The 17975-nt window shown below is 49.3% G+C and overlaps 1 protein-coding gene across 2 annotated transcripts in view; it reads left to right on the top strand.

The window, feature by feature from the left end:
* The window catches only part of fbxw5 (F-box and WD repeat domain containing 5), a 183850-nt gene extending 170538 nt beyond the window's left edge, over positions 1-13312 (top strand). Inside the window, exons 6-9 of one of the 2 annotated variants that reach the window (XM_087998593.1) lie at positions 3925-4390; positions 6751-6898; positions 7030-7242; positions 12300-13312. In XM_087998593.1, coding sequence (XP_087854719.1) covers positions 3925-4390; positions 6751-6898; positions 7030-7242; positions 12300-12537 — 1065 coding nt within the window. In that variant the 3' untranslated portion in view covers positions 12538-13312. Of the gene's footprint in view, positions 1-3924; positions 4451-6750; positions 6899-7029; positions 7243-12299 lie in introns of both variants that reach the window. The other variant, XM_087998592.1, reaches the window with a different exon arrangement.
* Positions 13313-17975: the final 4663 nt, after the last annotated feature.

Raw genomic sequence — 17975 nt, 5'->3', positions numbered from 1 at the left:
CATATAAGATAATCAGAGGGTTAGATAGGGTGGACAGTGAAAGCTTTTTTCGTGGGATGGCGATGGCTAGTACGAGTGAACATAACTTTAAATTGAGGGGTGATAGATATAGGACAGATGTCAGAGGTAGTTTCTTTACTCAGAGAGTAGTGAGGGTATGGAATGCTTTGCCGGCAATGGTAGTAGATTCACCAACTTAAATGTACTTAAAGTTGTCAAGAGTAGTAGGGGTGTGGAACACACGGCCTGCACAGTAGCAGACTTGCTAACTTTAAGGACATTATCCAATGACCATTTAAAAGATATGGATGAAAATCAAACAGTGTAGGTTAGATAGGCTTCAGATTGATTCCACGGGTCAGTGCGACATTGAGGGTCTGTACTGCACTGTAATGGTCTATGTTCTATTAAATTTGCTAACCATACAGTATTAGTGGAGACAGGTCTGTCTCTATAACACTGCGGTACAATACTGGGTTGGGACCTGTCTCTCTATGACACTGGGGAACAGTACAGATGTGGGCAGTAATTAATGTCGTTTCAACCAGGTTCCTGCTGTTAGAAACAAAATTCAATAAAATTTAGACGAGACCACCAAAGCTGGAAACAAGACGATTTATTCTACGATCTTGCAAGAAAGGACCCCAATTGCAGAGAGCAATTGAAGTGATGATTATTCAAACTACTACAGTTATACTTTTGAGCTGCGTGAGGTCACCTCTCCAGACTCCTGCATTACCCAATCTCTCTTAGTATTTTGCCTCTGCCCATCTATGCTCCACGCCCATTGCCCCCTTCCCCAGGCTGGCAACCTTCCTCCCTGTAAGTGCTGGGAAAGATCTGGTTTAACATTTTGTATCATTTCTGCTGGTACATTCCATCCTCGGACATTTCATTAACTTGTATCATTTTGTGTAGCCCAAGCATTTCGGTTATCTCAGCTTTTTGCTGAAAACGTAATTTTTAAAAAGAACTTATTTGCTATAATACTTACACACCAAAGTTAGTATTTAATTAACCACACTGCAGGTGTTTAGGGAAGAGTATCTCTACTTTTCAGAGTTAATAGTTCTCTTGCTGTACCCCTTTTCTGTATGCTTTTTCTATATCTGCCAAAACAACACTTTTCTCCATTTCTAACACTGCCAGCATCCTGAGACTAAGACGTTGACCTGAGATAATCATGCTGTGGTTAGCAGCATCACAGTAATAAAAAGGTTGAGACTGTTGTCCTGACTGAAATGATGTTTTGAGAATACAGTGCCAGTGATGGAGGATACGGTACCAGTGATGGAGAATACGGTGCCAGTGATGGAGAATACAGTGCCAGTGATGGAGAATACAGTGCCAGTGATGGAGAATACGGTGCCAGTGATGGAGAATACAGTGCCAGTGATGGAGAATACAGTGCCAGTGATGGAGAATACGGTGCCAGTGATGGAGAATACGGTGCCAGTGATGGAGAATACGGTGCCAGTGATGGAGAATACAGTGCCAGTGATGGAGAATACGGTGCCAGTGATGGAGAATACAGTGCCAGTGATGGAGAATACGGTGCCAGTGATGGAGAATACAGTGCCAGTGATGGAGAATACGGTGCCAGTGATGGAGAATACAGTGCCAGTGATGGAGAATACAGATTCAATGTCCTATTTCAGGATTGATCTGCAATTCGAAGGAGGTTCCCTCCTGAGTGGTGGCAGTGCTGTGAGTGCAGTGAACACCTGAGGCCAGGCAAGGGACCAAGGACCAGGGAAGCAATTACAGAGAGAAATCACTGGGGTTAGAGTACTGTCTGTGGTTCTGAAATGCACGTTATAGGAGGGATATGATAGCACTGGAAAGGTCAAGAAGAGATTGACTCAGCTGGAGAGTTTCAGTTGTGAAGAGAGTTTGGACTGGCTGAGGTAGTCCCCCTTCGGTCTGCTCTGCTCCGAGGAAAACATGATTGAAATATTTGAAGGTTTGAGGGGCATAGATAGGGTAGACAGGAAGTAACCTTTCCCCTTGATAGAAGGCTCATTGACCAGGGAGCATATATTCAGGGCAGGGGGCACTCAGTTTAAAAGACATGAGAGGGAGAAAGAAAAGGGAATGTGGAACTCCCTGCCTGTAAATATGGTAGAGGCAGAAACCCTCATAACTGTTAGTCAGTATTTAAATGCCAAGGCGCACAGGGCTATGGGCCAAGAGTTGGAAAACAGGATTAGAATTGTCGGGGGTTGTTTTTGAACAGCATTGGTATGATAGGCTGAAAGGCCTTTTTCTATGCTTGACAATTCTGCCGCGGAGAGTAAACTTTTCAGGTTGAGGTTTCCTAGTTGTGAACAGTCTGCATCACTGGTACCGTATTCTCCATCACTGGCACCGTATTCTCCATCACTGGCTCCGTACTCTCCATCACTGGCACCGTATTCTCCATCACTGGCACCGTATTCTCCATCACTGGCACCGTATTCTCCATCAGGGCACTATATTCTCCATCACTGGCACCGTGTTCTCCATCACTGGCACCGTATTCTCCATCACTGGCACTGTATTCTCCATCACTGGCACTGTATTCTTCATCACTGGCACTGTATTCTCCATCACTGGCACTGTATTCTCCATCACTGGCACTGTATTCTTCATCACTGGTACCGTACTCTCCATCACTGGCACCGTATTCTCCATCACTGGCACTGTATTCTCCATCATTGGCACTGTATTCTCCATCACTGGCACCGTACTCTCCATCACTGGCACCGTATTCTCCATCACTGGCACTGTATTCTCCATCACTGGCACTGTATTCTCTATCACGACACTGTATTCTCCATCACTGGCATTGTATTCTCCATCACTGGCACTGTATTCTCCATCACTGGCACTGTATTCTCTATCACGACACTGTATTCTCCATCACTGGCATTGTATTCTCCATCACTGGCACTGTATTCTCCATCACTGGTACCGTATCCTTCATCATTGGCACTGTATTCTCCATCACTGGTACCGTACCCTTCATCACTGGCACCGTATTCTCCATCACGGCACTGTATTCTCCATTATTAGCACCGTATTCTCCATCACAGCACCGTATTCTCCATCACAGCACTGTACTCTTCATCACTAGCACCGTATTCTCCATCAGTGGCACTGTATTCTCCATCACGACACTGTATTCTCCATCACTCGTACCGTATCTTCCATCACTGGCACCGTATTCTCCATAACTCGTACCGTATCTTCCATCACTGGCACCGTATTCTCCATCACTCGTACCGTATCTTCCATCACTGGCACCGTATTCTCCATAACTCGTACCGTATCTTCCATCACTGGCACCGTATTCTCTGGTCACCCAGGACCCTCCTGAGCCTCTGCACAAAAACAAAAATTGCTGGAGAAACTCAGCAGGTGTGTGGAGAGAAAACAAAGTTAGGTTTTTGAGTCCAGTGACCCTTGAAGTTGAGTTCTGAAGAGCACGTGAAACGCTGTTTCCCTCTTCCCAGATGCTGCAAGATTTGCTGAGTTTCAACAGCTATTTCTGTTTTTGTTTTGTTTCAGATCTCCAGAATTTGCAATTCTTCATTTTAATTCCATGTCTTTGCACTTCAGTGCTCCCCTAAAAACACCCCCTGTGTGGTCCACTGCATCTATTGATAGAGATCTGGCTCATTCCTGTCCAATACTTTTCATAACTGTGTTTCTTTAGTGTTCTGATGCAAGGTGGAGCAGCTCAAACATGCACTGTCTGTTTCTCCCCATCAGAACTAGTTCTCCCAAAAGGCTGAACTCCCAGCATTTCCTGTTTCTGTTGCCCAATTCCAGCACCCACCGTGTTCTGCTTTGGCCCGTGTGTAACATTGAGGTCTGAGTGCTGAGGGCTAGCATGTTGCCTGTTTATCTTGAGTCTTAATGCTATATTCTACCTCACTCTAGGATATCGAATCGGAGAATATAAACGTGGTGAAGAGGCTGTTTCAGCTACAGAATCTGAACGCCAGCACCATTCGAACTGTCATGGTGGCAGACTGCAGCCGCCACAACACTCCCGACCTGCTGCTGGGCTCCGAGGAGCAGCCGAGTGACTCCAGCCCCCAAGTGTTTGACCTGGGCAGTGACAGCGAGGACGAGGTGTGCACCAGAGCAAAGCACAGGAGTGAGAGCCCAGGAGAGGTCATGGTCAGCAGCCAGGATGGCGAACAGAGAGATGGGAATGTATTCTCCGATGGGGAGCAGCCCCTAATGGATGAAAAACAAATTGAAGCAAGGGTGGCAAAACTTTTTCTACAGGCCAAAACGAAGCCAGCAGACATGAGTCTCCTATCGGAACAGCAGACAAATCCAGACAAAAAGTACTTGATCTTCACCACAGGAAGCCTTACATATACTCCCCATCAAATAGGTAGCTACCAACTCCCGCGGCGAGCTCTTGGTCACCAGTACGGGTTTTGGTGGTGTGATGGTGAGCAGCTTGCATTTATACAGCACTGTCCCAAGGAAGGAACAATGGTGAAATAACATTTGACTAAAACAGATGTGGAGATGTTCAAGCAGTGAGGTAGATTTTAAGGACCATTGTAAAGTAGGTAACAGAGAGGGGTAAATAATATCATAGGGTGGTTACAGCACATAAGGGGACAATTTAGCCCATTGTATTTGTGCCAGTGCTCTGCAATTCCCTGTAACCTCACCAATGTTTCCTCTTCAGAAATTGGTCAAATACTGCTTTGAAAGGAGTGGCTTGGTGTCACAGTGGTTAGCACTGCTGCTTAACAGTGACGGGGACCTGGGTTCAATTCTACTCTTGGGCAACGGTGTGGAGTTTGCATGTTCTTCCTGTATCTACATGAGCTTCCTCTATGTACTCCGGTTTCCTCTCAGTCTAAAGATGGAACAGGTTAGGTAGATTCGCCATGTTAAATTGCCCACAGTGTCCATGGATATGCAGGCCATGTGGATTCGCCATGGGAAATGTGGGGTTACGGGATTGGGTGGGGGGGGGTGGGTCTGGGTGGAATGCTGTTTGGAGGGTCAGTGGAGACTCAATGGGCTGAATGGCCTCCTCCATGCTGGAGGGATTCTGTGAGAGCTTCATTGACTCTGCATCTCTGATCCTAACCACTTCTTGCAGGAAGACATTGGTCTTGATGTCAGCATTGCTCCTTTTGCCAATCACCCGAATCTGCGGCCTCGCTTTTCGATCCTTCCACCAATGGGTTTCTCACTTTCCACACTGATTTGAACACCTCGAACTGACCTTCTCCAAAGAAAGTGGTCCCAGCTCCTCCACTCTAGCCTCCTCGCTGAAATCCTTCGGCCCTGGAACCATTCTTGTCATTCTCTTTTGCACTTGCTCCAATGTCCTCACATCTTTCCGAACGTGCAGTGCCCAGAACAGAACAGCTATGATTTATTCAGTGTTACAGTAGGGAAAGAGGCCTTTCAGTCCATTGAGTCCACACTGACCCTTTGAACAGCATCCCACCCAGACCTATCCTTCCCCACAATCTTGCTTTCCCACTGCCAATCCACCTAATCTGCGCATAGAGTCATAGAGATGTACAGCATGGAAACAGACCCTTTGGACCAACTCGTCCATGCCAACCAGATATCCCAACACAATCTAGTCCCGTCTTTGTACTGTGGGAGAAAACCAGAGCATCTGAAAGGGAGCTTTTTGATCCTTATTTTTTTGAAGTCTATAGTTTGGATGTTGGGCAAAGGAGAGGAACAGGGTTGGTATTATCAGATATCAAGTGAGATACCAAATAATCTTGTCTCTGCCCAGTCAAAACATCCAAGGAGCATGTGGAAACAAATGTACTGGGCATACTTGTCCCTCGTTTTGAATTGATTTGTATTTGTTAACGGTTTATGAGTGTTGCTGTCTGGGTCAGCATTTATCGTCCATCCTTCATTGGTCTAGAACTATGTGTTTTGCTCAGCCAGTTCAGTGGGCTGTTAAGAGTCAGCTACATTGCTGTGGGTCTGGAGTCACATGTAGGTCTGTAAGGGAAGAAATGCTGCCATTCTTCTTCAGAAAGATATCAGTGAACCAGATTGGTGTTTATAACTACTGACAATGGCGTCCATTAATAGGTGCAGTGAGACCAGCTTTTAATTCCAAGTTTTAGTTATTGAATTCGAATTTCACCACTTACTATGGTGCGGTTCAAACCCAAATCCCAAGAACTATTTTCCCCAGAACTGATTATCTCACTGGATTTGTCAAAACTCTGTCTGCGACTGCCATAGCGATAAGGGCTTAGATTGGGTAGAATTTGTTAAGTACATTCAGGGAAGTTTCCTCAAGCAGTACATGGAGGGTTCTATTCAGAAAGAGACAAAACTCGACCCGCACTTGGGAAATTGGGCAGGACAGGTGACAGCGGGAGAGCACTTAGTTCTATTAAGTTTCAATGGTCACTGGTCCCAAAATAATTATGGAACAGGACCAAACTAGTCAGTTTAATAAAAGGTGAGAGGGGAAAGTATAAAAGGGAACCTGAGCGGCAACTATTTTACACAGAGGGTGGTAAACATATGGAATGAGCTGCCAGTAGAAGTGAATGAGACGGATACATTAATAACATTTAAAAGGCATTTGGACAAATACATGGATAGGAAGGTTTAGAAGGAGTTGGGTCAAGTGCAGGGAAATGGGGTTAGCGTGGATGGATGGAGATTTTGGTCGACATGGAGCAGTTCAGGCCAAAGGGCCTGTCTCCATGCTGAAGGACTCTGTGACTCTTGTCATTGCAGGTATTAAACAAATTTTGCCTCAACATATGACGACATCAGGACCTGTGTTAGGAGAAGAACGAAGCTCCAACGAGTTCTTTGATGCATTGGACTACACGATTGATGTCCACGGTCACATCATAGGCATGGGTCTGTCTCCAGATCACAGGTCAGTCCTCCCTCTCCATTCTGCCAAAGCATACAAAGACTGTGAATCATATTAGAGACACCAGCTTGCACATCAGCTCCTCGACTACTCACCGCTTTGTGGTTCTGATACTGCATTCTTCTTTCTCACAGGTATTTATACGTGAACAGTCGAGCCTGGCCCAAAGGCTGTATCATCAGTGATCCGATGAACCCTCCACCCATTGCCGAGGAGATTGATATCCATGTGTTTGACTTGAAGACAATGCGGGAAATCACTCAGACTCTGAGGGCACACACCGCCTACACCCCCAATGACGAGTGCTTCTTCATCTTCCTGGATGTCAGCAGAGATTACGTTGCCAGGTAACGGATTGGGTTTTGATTTGCCCCTGTTGAGCCTCTCTTTAGATTCCACAGATGCTGCAGCCTGATCTCCTCTACCACAATGGCTGCTCATCCTTCAGGAGGAGTGGGAGAAAGGGCTGGTACAGTCAGGGTAGTGAGAGTCACAAGGAAGAATCCATATCTCTATTAACTCGGGGATGGTCGCCAGGCCCTGACTCAGTAACAACACCTGTGTAGCTTGGTACAACTACCTCGGTTTGGCTGAGGGAGTTATACCTGTTCTCAGGCAGAGCTAATCTTGTCTCCTCTGCATGTTTCTTGAAGGTGGGATCACCAAGGCTGTATTTCAGCCGAGCAACATCCTGGGGTCCACCCGTTCATAATTCTCACTCTGAAGCCAATCCAGGTCACCGTGTTGATGTGAAAACTCACCTGATCACACTGGGGATAGCACGGCCTGTGGGCCATGCCATCATTCTGGTTAACTTAGGCCCCTAGCCAAACTGTTCTAGGACAGCTACACCACTGTAGTTTGGTAATTTTCCCCATTACTAGGTTGATAGCAGAAATGTACCAAAGGGTTCACTGCTGGGACCTTTGTTATAATACTTGGATGTGAATGTAGAAGTTATAATTAATTAAGTTTACAGATGACATGAAAATTGATGGTGGTGTTGATAGTGAAGAGGACACCCTGACGTTGATGAGTTAATTAATTGGGCAGAGCAGTGGCAGGTAGTATGTAGTTCTGGTAAGTATTAGGTGATACATTATTACATCTCCAAAAAGGAAGGTTATACACATAAATTGTAGGGAGTACTGAGGAACAAAGGAACTTTGTGTTTTTCAGAGATCAATGGACTTGTACAGCAGGCAGCATATAGGGAACTTGCCTTCTTTATCTGGGGTATAGAATATAGGAACAAGGAAGTCTTGTTCCAACTTGATACAACATTATGGAATACTGTGTGCAGTTCTGGTCACCACACTATTGGAAGGACATGTCTGCATACACTCTAGTGCAATCGAGATTCACCATGATGTTGCTTGGAATGGAATGTCTCCGGCTGGGCGGGATGGCTTGGGTTTGTTTTCCCTGGAGCAGAGGGGATCTGATCGACTAGACAAAATGCTGAGAAGCAGAGACAGAGAGAGTTGTGATAATTGCTGCCACGTGACAGATGGATCTCCGATCAGAGAGAGCACAGCTTTAACGTGAGGAGCAAGTGGTTGAGAGGAGAGCTGAGAAAACAGTGATCACCCAGAGGAGGATAGAAATATGAAATGTGATGTCTGAGAGGCTGGTGGAGGTAGTCTTGCGAGTACCTGAGTATACTATGCACAGGCATTTTAAGTGCTATGGACCAAATGCAGATAAATGCAATTAGACAAACTACACTATGTCGACTAATACCAATGGGCTGAAGGGCCTGTTTCTATGCTGAATGACTCTACAGTTTTGATAGGGCTCCATTATTCCCTGCTTGCTGAAATGCCGTTTAATTGCCACCTTGTAGTCAATAGAAATCAAAAGGATTTGATTGACTGATATTCAACAATCTTCAAGTATGCCCAGTCCATTGTGGCTGGGAGCCATTACCTTGAGGAACTCCTGCAGATAGTGTCCTAGGCACAACTATCTTCAGCTGCTTCATGACCTTTCCCTTCATTAATGAGATCAGTAGTGGGTATATTCACTAATGGCGGCAGTTTTCAGCACCATTCCTGAAGCAGTCCATGTCTAAATGCAGCAAGATCCGGACAATATCCAGACTTGGGCTGAAAAGTGGCAATTAATATTGGCACCACGCAAATGCCAGGCAATGACCATCTCCAATAAGAGGAAATCTGACCATCATTTGGTAATGGTGAGGTGCCTTCCTGAAGTAGACCCACAATGCCCTTAGGAGAGTATTCCAGGAGTTTGACCCAACAACAGTGAAGAAACAGCGATAAATTTCCAAGTCAGGATGGTGAGAGACTGGAAGATGAGCTTGCAGGTGATCATGTTCCCATGTCACTCCTGCCCTTGTCCTTCTCAGTGTAAGCAGCTGGGTTTGGGAGGTGCTGTGTAATCTTTGGTGAATTTCTGCAGTGCATTTTACCGATAGACCACATCCACACCCTCCATCACCAACACCTCAGCCAGATCCACCACAGTACATACTGCTGCTGTGTGCAGGGGGATGGACAGTGACGGGTCAGGCTCGGTGTTGGGAATGGTCAGTGAGGGGTCGGGGCCGGTGTCGTGGGCTTGGGTCAGTGAGGGGTCGGGCCCGGTGTTAGGATGGGTCATCACGGGGTCAGGCTTGGTGTTGGGAGGATGGGTCAGCGAGGGGTCGGGCTCGGTGTTGGGGGGAGGGGTCAGTATGGGATCCGGCCCGGTGTCGGGGGATGGGTCAGTGAGGGGTCGGGCCCGGTGTTGATTGATGGGTCAGTGAGGGGTCGGGGGGATGGGTCAGTGAGGGGTCGGGCTGGGTGTCGGGGGGATGGGTCAGTGGGGGGTCCGGCCCAGTGTCGGGGGATGGGTCAGTACGGGGTCAGTGAGGGGTCGGGAGGATGGGTCAGTACAGGTTCCAGCCCGGTGTCAGGGGATGGGGTCAGAGAGGGGTCAGGGGGATGGGTCAGTACAGAGTCCAGCCCGGTGTCGGGGGATAGGTCAGTACAGGGTCCAGCCCGGTGTCGGGGGATGGGTCAGTGGGGGGTCGGGTCAGTACGGGTCCAGCCCAGTGTCGGGGGAGGGGTCAGTACGGGGTCAGTGAGGGGTCGGGCCCGGTGTCGGGGGGGGATGGGTCAGTGAGGGGTCGGGCCCGGTGTCGGGGGGGGGATGGGTCAGTGAGGGGTCGGGCCCGGTGTCGGGGGGGGGGAATGGGTCAGTGAGGGGTCGGGCCCGGTGTCGGGGGGGGGATGGGTCAGTGAGGGGTCGGGCCCGGTGTCGGGGTGGAGGGGTCAGTGAGGGGTCGGGCCCGGTGTCGGGGTGCAGGGGTCAGTGAGGGGTCGGGCCCGGTGTCGGGGTGCAGGGGTCAGTGAGGGGTCGGGCCCGGTGTCGGGGGGGGATGGGTCAGTGAGGGGTCGGGCCCGGTGTCGGGGGGGGATGGGTCAGTGAGGGGTCGGGCCCGGTGTCGGGGGGGGGGATGGGTCAGTGAGGGGTCGGGCCCGGTGTCGGGGGGGGGATGGGTCAGTGAGGGGTCGGGCCCGGTGTCGGGGGGGGATGGGTCAGTGAGGGGTCGGGCCCGGTGTCGGGGGGGGGGATGGGTCAGTGAGGGGTCGGGCCCGGTGTCGGGGGGGGGAATGGATCAGTGAGGGGTCGGTCCCGGTGTCGGGGGGGATGGGTCAGTGAGGGGTCGGGCCCGGTGTCGGGGAGGATGGGTCAGTGAGGGGTCGGGCCCGGTGTCGGGGAGGATGGGTCAGTGAGGGGTCGGGCCCGGTGTCGGGTGGGATGGGTCAGTGAGGGGTCGGGCCCGGTGTCGGGGGGGATGGGTCAGTGAGGGGTCGGGCCCGGTGTCGGGGGGGGGGGATGGGTCAGTGAGGGGTCGGGCCCGGTGTCGGGGGGGGGATGGGTCAGTGAGGGGTCGGGCCCGGTGTCGGGGGGGATGGGTCAGTGAGGGGTCGGGCCCGGTGTCGGGTGGGATGGGTCAGTGAGGGGTCGGGCCCGGTGTCGGGGTGGAGGGGTCAGTGAGGGGTCGGGCCCGGTGTCGGGGGGGTGGGTCAGTGAGGGGTCGGGCCCGGTGTCGGGTGGGATGGGTCAGTGAGGGGTCGGGCCCGGTGTCGGGGTGGAGGGGTCAGTGAGGGGTCGGGCCCGGTGTCGGGGGGGGATGGGTCAGTGAGGGGTCGGGCCCGGTGTCGGGGGGGGATGGGTCAGTGAGGGGTCGGGCCCGGTGTCGGGGGGGGATGGGTCAGTGAGGGGTCGGGCCCGGTGTCGGGGGGGGATGGGTCAGTGAGGGGTCGGGCCCGGTGTCGGGGGGGGGATGGGTCAGTGAGGGGTCGGGCCCGGTGTCGGGGGGGGATGGGTCAGTGAGGGGTCGGGCCCGGTGTCGGGGGGGGGGATGGGTCAGTGAGGGGTCGGGCCCGGTGTCGGGGGGGGGGATGGGTCAGTGAGGGGTCGGGCCCGGTGTCGGGGGGGGATGGGTCAGTGAGGGGTCGGGCCCGGTGTCGGGGGGGGATGGGTCAGTGAGGGGTCGGGCCCGGTGTCGGGGGGGGATGGGTCAGTGAGGGGTCGGGCCCGGTGTCGGGGGGGGATGGGTCAGTGAGGGGTCGGGCCCGGTGTCGGGGTGGAGGGGTCAGTGAGGGGTCGGGCCTGGTGTCGGGGTGCAGGGGTCAGTGAGGGGTCGGGCCCGGTGTCGGGGGGGGATGGGTCAGTGAGGGGTCGGGCCCGGTGTCGGGGGGGAGGGGTCAGTGAGGGGTCGGGCCCGGTATCGGGGTGCAGGGGTCAGTGAGGGGTCGGGCCCGGTGTCGGGGTGGAGGGGTCAGTGAGGGGTCGGGCCCGGTGTCGGGGGGGGATGGGTCAGTGAGGGGTCGGGCCCGGTGTCGGGGGGGATGGGTCAGTGAGGGGTCGGGCCCGGTGTCGGGGGGGGATGGGTCAGTGAGGGGTCGGGCCCGGTATCGGGGTGCAGGGGTCAGTGAGGGGTCGGGCCCGGTGTCGGGGGGGGATGGGTCAGTGAGGGGTCGGGCCCGGTGTCGGGGGGGGATGGGTCAGTGAGGGGTCGGGCCCGGTGTCGGGGGGGATGGGTCAGTGAGGGGTCGGGCCCGGTGTCGGGGTGCAGGGGTCAGTGAGGGGTCGGGCCCGGTGTCGGGGGGGGATGGGTCAGTGAGGGGTCGGGCCCGGTGTCGGGGGGGGATGGGTCAGTGAGGGGTCGGGCCCGGTGTCGGGGGGGGATGGGTCAGTGAGGGGTCGGGCCCGGTGTCGGGGTGCAGGGGTCAGTGAGGGGTCGGGCCCAGTGTCGGGTGGGATGGGTCAGTGAGGGGTCGGGCCCGGTATCGGGGTGCAGGGGTCAGTGAGGGGTCGGGCCCGGTGTCGGGTGGGATGGGTCAGTGAGGGGTTGTTTCTTGACGTTGTATCTGTCTCTATCTGGCAGTGGTGCTGAGGACCGGCATGGCTACATCTGGGACAGACACTACAACATCTGCTTGGCCAAGCTGCAGCACGATGATGTGGTGAACTCTGTTGCCTTCAGTCCCGTGGACCAGGAGATGTTGATCACGGCCAGTGACGACTGCACCTTGAAGGTTTGGCGCTCGCCCCGCGTCCTCCGCATTGTCAGCAGCAAACCCAATCGCAAGAAACTCTCTTTCTTCTGGCTGAGTAAGAAATGACTTTGGTAGATCTCAACTGGCTGTGTTCTCGCTCAGTCTGTCCAGTATTGGAATTCCTGCCTTCAGGAAATGTGCAAGTGGAGGGGAGAATGTTCAATCGTGTGTTTATTTGACTGTGAGTATCCTCCTTGTCCCTCTATTTGTGTTTGCTCACACGTTTGGGTGATATGACCCAGGTTACAGCTGATTCACCTCCAGTTCCTTGTTTGGTGAGTTGGCTCAGCCTCACAGAATTGTGCCACCAATTCAGTGAGTAACCATCAGCTACCAAACCCTCATCCAACACTGAGCTAAACGTTCACCTCATGCACTATCACAGACAACACAACCACCCTGATTTCTTGGGCTGGGGCTTCTTCCTTAGGGCTACAACTCTGCTTTTAAAATTGACTTTGCCTTGTTGTAATTCTAATATAAAAATCTTTATATTCTCTATCCGTGAACAGATTCAGGAAGACATTTTCTCACGTGGTTTAAAGTTGCTGTGACAACGTCAAAGCTATGGGCTGGTTACTGAACCGGGTCTGTTTATTTGATTGAGACACAGACCTGTCTGCCAAGCTCAGTTTCCACCTTGGAGAATTTGTTAATGTAGATGGTGAGAGTTTATGTGTTGTCCCTTGTGTCTAAAGAAGCTTATAGCACCAGAATGATTGTGGTACCAACTGAGCAAGTTAATGATCAGACCAGAGCAAAGTAGCAAAATCAAGATTTTTGGCAATTTGAGAATCTACATTGAAATTAAATTTTCATTAAACAGTAGGTGCTCCCCTGAGACTTGTGGCTGTTCATTCATTTAGTTTGTTCAACATTAACATAGGTTTATTTTTCAAGATCCACGGTGGCACAGTGGTTAGCACTGCTGCCTCACAGCGCCTGAGACCCGGGTTCAATTCCCGCCTCAGGCGACTGACTGTGTGGAGTTTGCACATTCTCCCCGTGTCTGCGTGGGTTTCCTCCGGGTGCTCCGGTTTCCTCCCACAGTCCAAAGATGTGCAGGGTCAGGTGAATTGGCCATGCTAAATTGCCCGTAGTGTTAGGTAAGGGGTAAATGTAGGGGTATGGGTGGGTTTCGCTTCGGCGGGTCGGTGTGGACTTGTTGGGCCGAAGGGCCTGTTTCCACACTGTAATGTAATCTAATAATCTAATCTAAAAAAATTCATCAAAGAATAGTGTGGTAGTGAGCTAAGGCCAGGCCAAGGAGTCTACTCCTTTCTATAATAGCAATCTAACAGCTTCACAGTCACTTCTAACAACATTAAAAATAACAGCTGGGACAGAAATATGTCATCCTTGTCCACTCTGGCCTCTGTGTGACTAGTCCCACAGCATCCTGCTTCAATGTCAGCTGTTCATCACTCAGCTATGATCTATATAGCAACAAGTCAAATATAATTAACCAGGATAGCCAATCCCAGACATACTGATCCTCAGAATAAACTTCAATGACCTCACTACAGTAAATTCTGAACAAGAACTAAAATTAAAAACAGTAAAAGTTGATGAACTGACAACACTAACTCCTGATCTACGAGCAGTCACCTTCTCCAGGTAAGTGGGAATGATTTGTAAATGACAGCAACACTTACACCTGATGTCACTGTAGTAACACCACACTAAACCCACCAACTATTTTTAAGAAGTTAGCTAGTGTTCCTGAAGTGATGAAAGGGAACAGGAAGCCTGGGCAATTTCCGTTCATAGACTGGACCTCATCCGTTGGTCTGTTAAGCAAATGGAAGATGTTCAGCTGAAATAGCAGAAGTTACTATTACTCCTTTTTAATCAATCTGCCATTTAAGTTGAAATAGCACATTCTCTTAGAGTGCACCAATGTTTCCCAAGCACAGACAATGCCTGATCAGACAAAAATTATGAGTAATTACACTTCTCGCAGCCATGAATGAAGTGAGAAATTCCAGTTTAACTTCCTGTTGCCTTAAAGAGCACCTGAAAATTCTTAGCAACTGTTGTTCTCGACTATATTTTAAACTCCAACCACCAACCCAAAAAAGTCATTGACCCAGGTTCTTAGTCCCAGCCATGCATTGCATGTAGCACAATGTTCTGTATGAAGTGAAAAATAAATACTTGCATAGTTAAAAACAATGCCATGTTTGTGTCCTGTTCTAGTCCTCTGCCAGTTCCAGCTGGTTTTAATGACACCTGAACCTTTGGTTCACCCACCAGCATCATACACTGGGGAATGACTCCCAATCCTTCACTGGGAAGGACTTGCTCCATGTTAGGCAAAGTATATAATTACACTTTTTATTGTGCGTCGAACAGGAAAGACTGAACAGGCTGAGGTTATTTTAGTTTCAAGAGAAGGCTGAGGACATGTCGGAAAAGTGGGAAACCAAACCCTGAGGCCATTATTAGGCAGAATGTGTAACTTGGTTTAAAAGCAACATGAGAGAAAACTAACTGATATGCCACAAGGAGGTGGGTATGGAGCAGCAACTACACTCATGTTCTTTGAGGAACACTTCCATCTCTCTGTATTATGTTGAGTGATGGAAAATAGTTTACACAAAAATCAAACAATCCAACTGGCTTTTCTAAATTGGTTTTCGCCAGATGCCCCAATCCTGGAGAGTGTCCTGAACTGCTTAATAAATAAAATCTAATATTCAGCAACAATGACGACATTTGGCTAATGGTACAATTAAATCACTTAAATTGGTTTAATGAAAGTAAATCAATTTTCTTTATAGTGCTCACAGTGATATGTGCAGATCAGCAACTAACAGAAAGTACTATCATGTACAGCGAGAGCACATACCTTGAAAGCAACAGATGCACATCCTACATACACTGTGCATATAATTCTACACATACACATCTCCCTCTCTCTCACACAGTGTACAAGTCTCTTTCTCCCTCACACCCATAGCATACAGGTCTCTCTCTCTTTCATGTACACACACATGAGTTTAAAGAAGCTCAAGTCCATTAAATAGGTCTGATCCCCATCAACTAGCCTTAAACTATTACTCTCAATAACAGAGACCTAATCTATACTGAATAAAGCACATGTTCTGAATCCCCAGGAGGAAATGGTCTATAAGGAGTGAAGGGATAATGCTCCCACAGATCCACACACAAGCTCCCATTATCTTCAATGGCAGGATGTGTGGCCCACGTAATACAATTCAGCATCGTCCTATTGCCAACTGTTTAATAAAAGCACCACATCTTCATTTATTTCAGTTTTTATTTTATTAGCATTAATAATAAACCAATAAAAGCACAGCATCTCATTTATTTCAATGACCTGCTGCTTCCTGTGTTATACCAGGAGCCCAGCTTGGAGACTCTCTCAGTCCTGCTTTCACTGTCACTGGAGCCTGGAATGTTTGTGGCACTGTGCTTTTGGTTTCATCCACCCATTACAGAGATTTCCATCAGTTAGCACTGGCCAAACAGTAAGGATCTCTGCCCACAATTTTGTTGCGTTTGATATAGTTTGACACTCAAACCCTTTTTAACTAATGCCATTGTTCGTTAACAGTCCTGTCAATATGCTAACCCTAACTGCAAGATAGAGTAGTTGAGAAAGTAGCACATTCCCTCATTAATATTACAGCTAAATAATTTTAAGTTAAGGAAAGCTGCTGCATACAAAATCCAGGAAGTCAACTGACAAGAGCCTTCAGGCCTGAAGGAATACCATTGGATCTTGACTTCAGTTTTAAGAAGCTTGAGTCTATTAAATATGTCTGACCCCTATCAACTCGCCATAAACTGTTCCTCACGATAACAGAGACAATCCATTCTGAATAAAGCACATGTTCTTATAGACCATTCACTCCTGAATCTCCAGGAGGAAATGGAGCATTGTTCCCACTACCCACAGATCCTCCTATCTCCAATGAGGAAGCGTGGCCCACACATTTCAGCAACAGGACGTTGCTGGGTTGTCAAGAGATGGAGCTGTGGTGCTTTTACTGGGATTCTATTTTAATAGCAGTTCACAGATTTGATGCAGACCCATTCCCCTGCCTCTAAACTAAGTTGCACAATTTTACACCTAACCCACTCCTACACGGAGCGACATTAAACTCTCAGCCCTGCTTTCTGATCTCACAATGGATTGTCCAGCTGTTGTTTACCCACCTCTGTAATACACAATACCACAGCCTACCCCTGCTCCCCACCTCTTTAATACACAATACCACAGCCTACCCCTGCTCCCCACCTCTTTAATACACAATACCACAGCCTACCCCTGCTCCTGGCTTCCATATCACAAAGTAACAGAGTGGCACTGAACTGACAGCTCTGTTCAGTCCACTGCTTCCCTGAAAACATACATACATTCCTACATACTGCCTGCAAGAACCAGCATGTGTTTCACAGTCACTCACCTGGCTGGAAATCTGCAGAACTCAAACTCACTGCTCAATTTAATTACATTTTCCATCAATCACACCTCAAACACAATGTCCTCTCAGTCATCATACAACTACGGACAGGGGCAGCAGTTCATGTAGAAAACATTGCGAATCCCTACAAACAGTCAAATTCAAAGGTGAAGCTGTAGAAGCAGTGCCACTTGGTCAGCAATCCCTCACATCAGGACTGATCGCGGAGTATCCCAAGGTTGGAGACTCATGATACTTCGTCCATGTGGTTTACGGCAGGCAACCGAGTGAGTATCAATGGTCATATTCTGGCCTAACGGGAACTTTCCAAAAACCACAGATTCACCCGATGGAAAAGTTGGAAATGTTCCCAATTAACATGAATGGATTTATGGTAATTTTTTTCCTGAACGCGAAGTCTCCCTGTATCTTGACTCACCAAGCTCACATGATCACCTAACACTGTACATTCTGACCAATAGCAATTCATCATGCATTGGCCAATGGTACCACACACAACTTAAAGGACAAGGTAAGCAATAGTGAGCCAGGTCGTATTGGACACTTGCCCATTCTTACAACCAATGAGGTCTCTCCCTTTCTGCTGAGATCCACAACAGAGGCCCCACCAAACACCAGCTGACAACCTCCTCTTTCCCCCTCAGATCAGGATCAGACCGGTTTGTTGCCTGTTCATTGCTCAGCTGAACTCACTTGGTGGAGCATGCTGAAACTCTTCCATACTGAAGCCTTGGCCCATCCAGAGACATCAGAAGGAATTAAGTTTCTTAGACCTCCATTTATTCTCAGTAGCCACTTTATCTCTTAGAATTCATTGCTACTGTGTAAAACTTATTTTATATGCAAAACATTATAAATTATTATGAGCTAGAGGCTGTTACGATATAAAAGGGTAAATGAACACAACCAGCAATCAAAGTCCTGATGGAGGGATTCTGAGCATTGCTGAGTCAAGCTTCTGGCTTCCAGTATGAGCTCAGTGGTTTGGGAATTGTTGGCAACTGCATCCTGTCTTCTTAAGTGTGTTACCTCCACGGTGCACATCACTGC

Source organism: Chiloscyllium plagiosum, unplaced genomic scaffold (genome assembly GCF_037043375.1).
Source record: "Chiloscyllium plagiosum isolate Xiang-an unplaced genomic scaffold, Cpla_swu_hap1 HiC_scaffold_21, whole genome shotgun sequence".
Taxonomy (NCBI): domain Eukaryota; kingdom Metazoa; phylum Chordata; class Chondrichthyes; order Orectolobiformes; family Hemiscylliidae; genus Chiloscyllium; species Chiloscyllium plagiosum.
The sequence above is the reverse complement of the archived record's forward strand: the minus strand, read 5'-3'. Positions and strand labels throughout refer to the sequence as shown.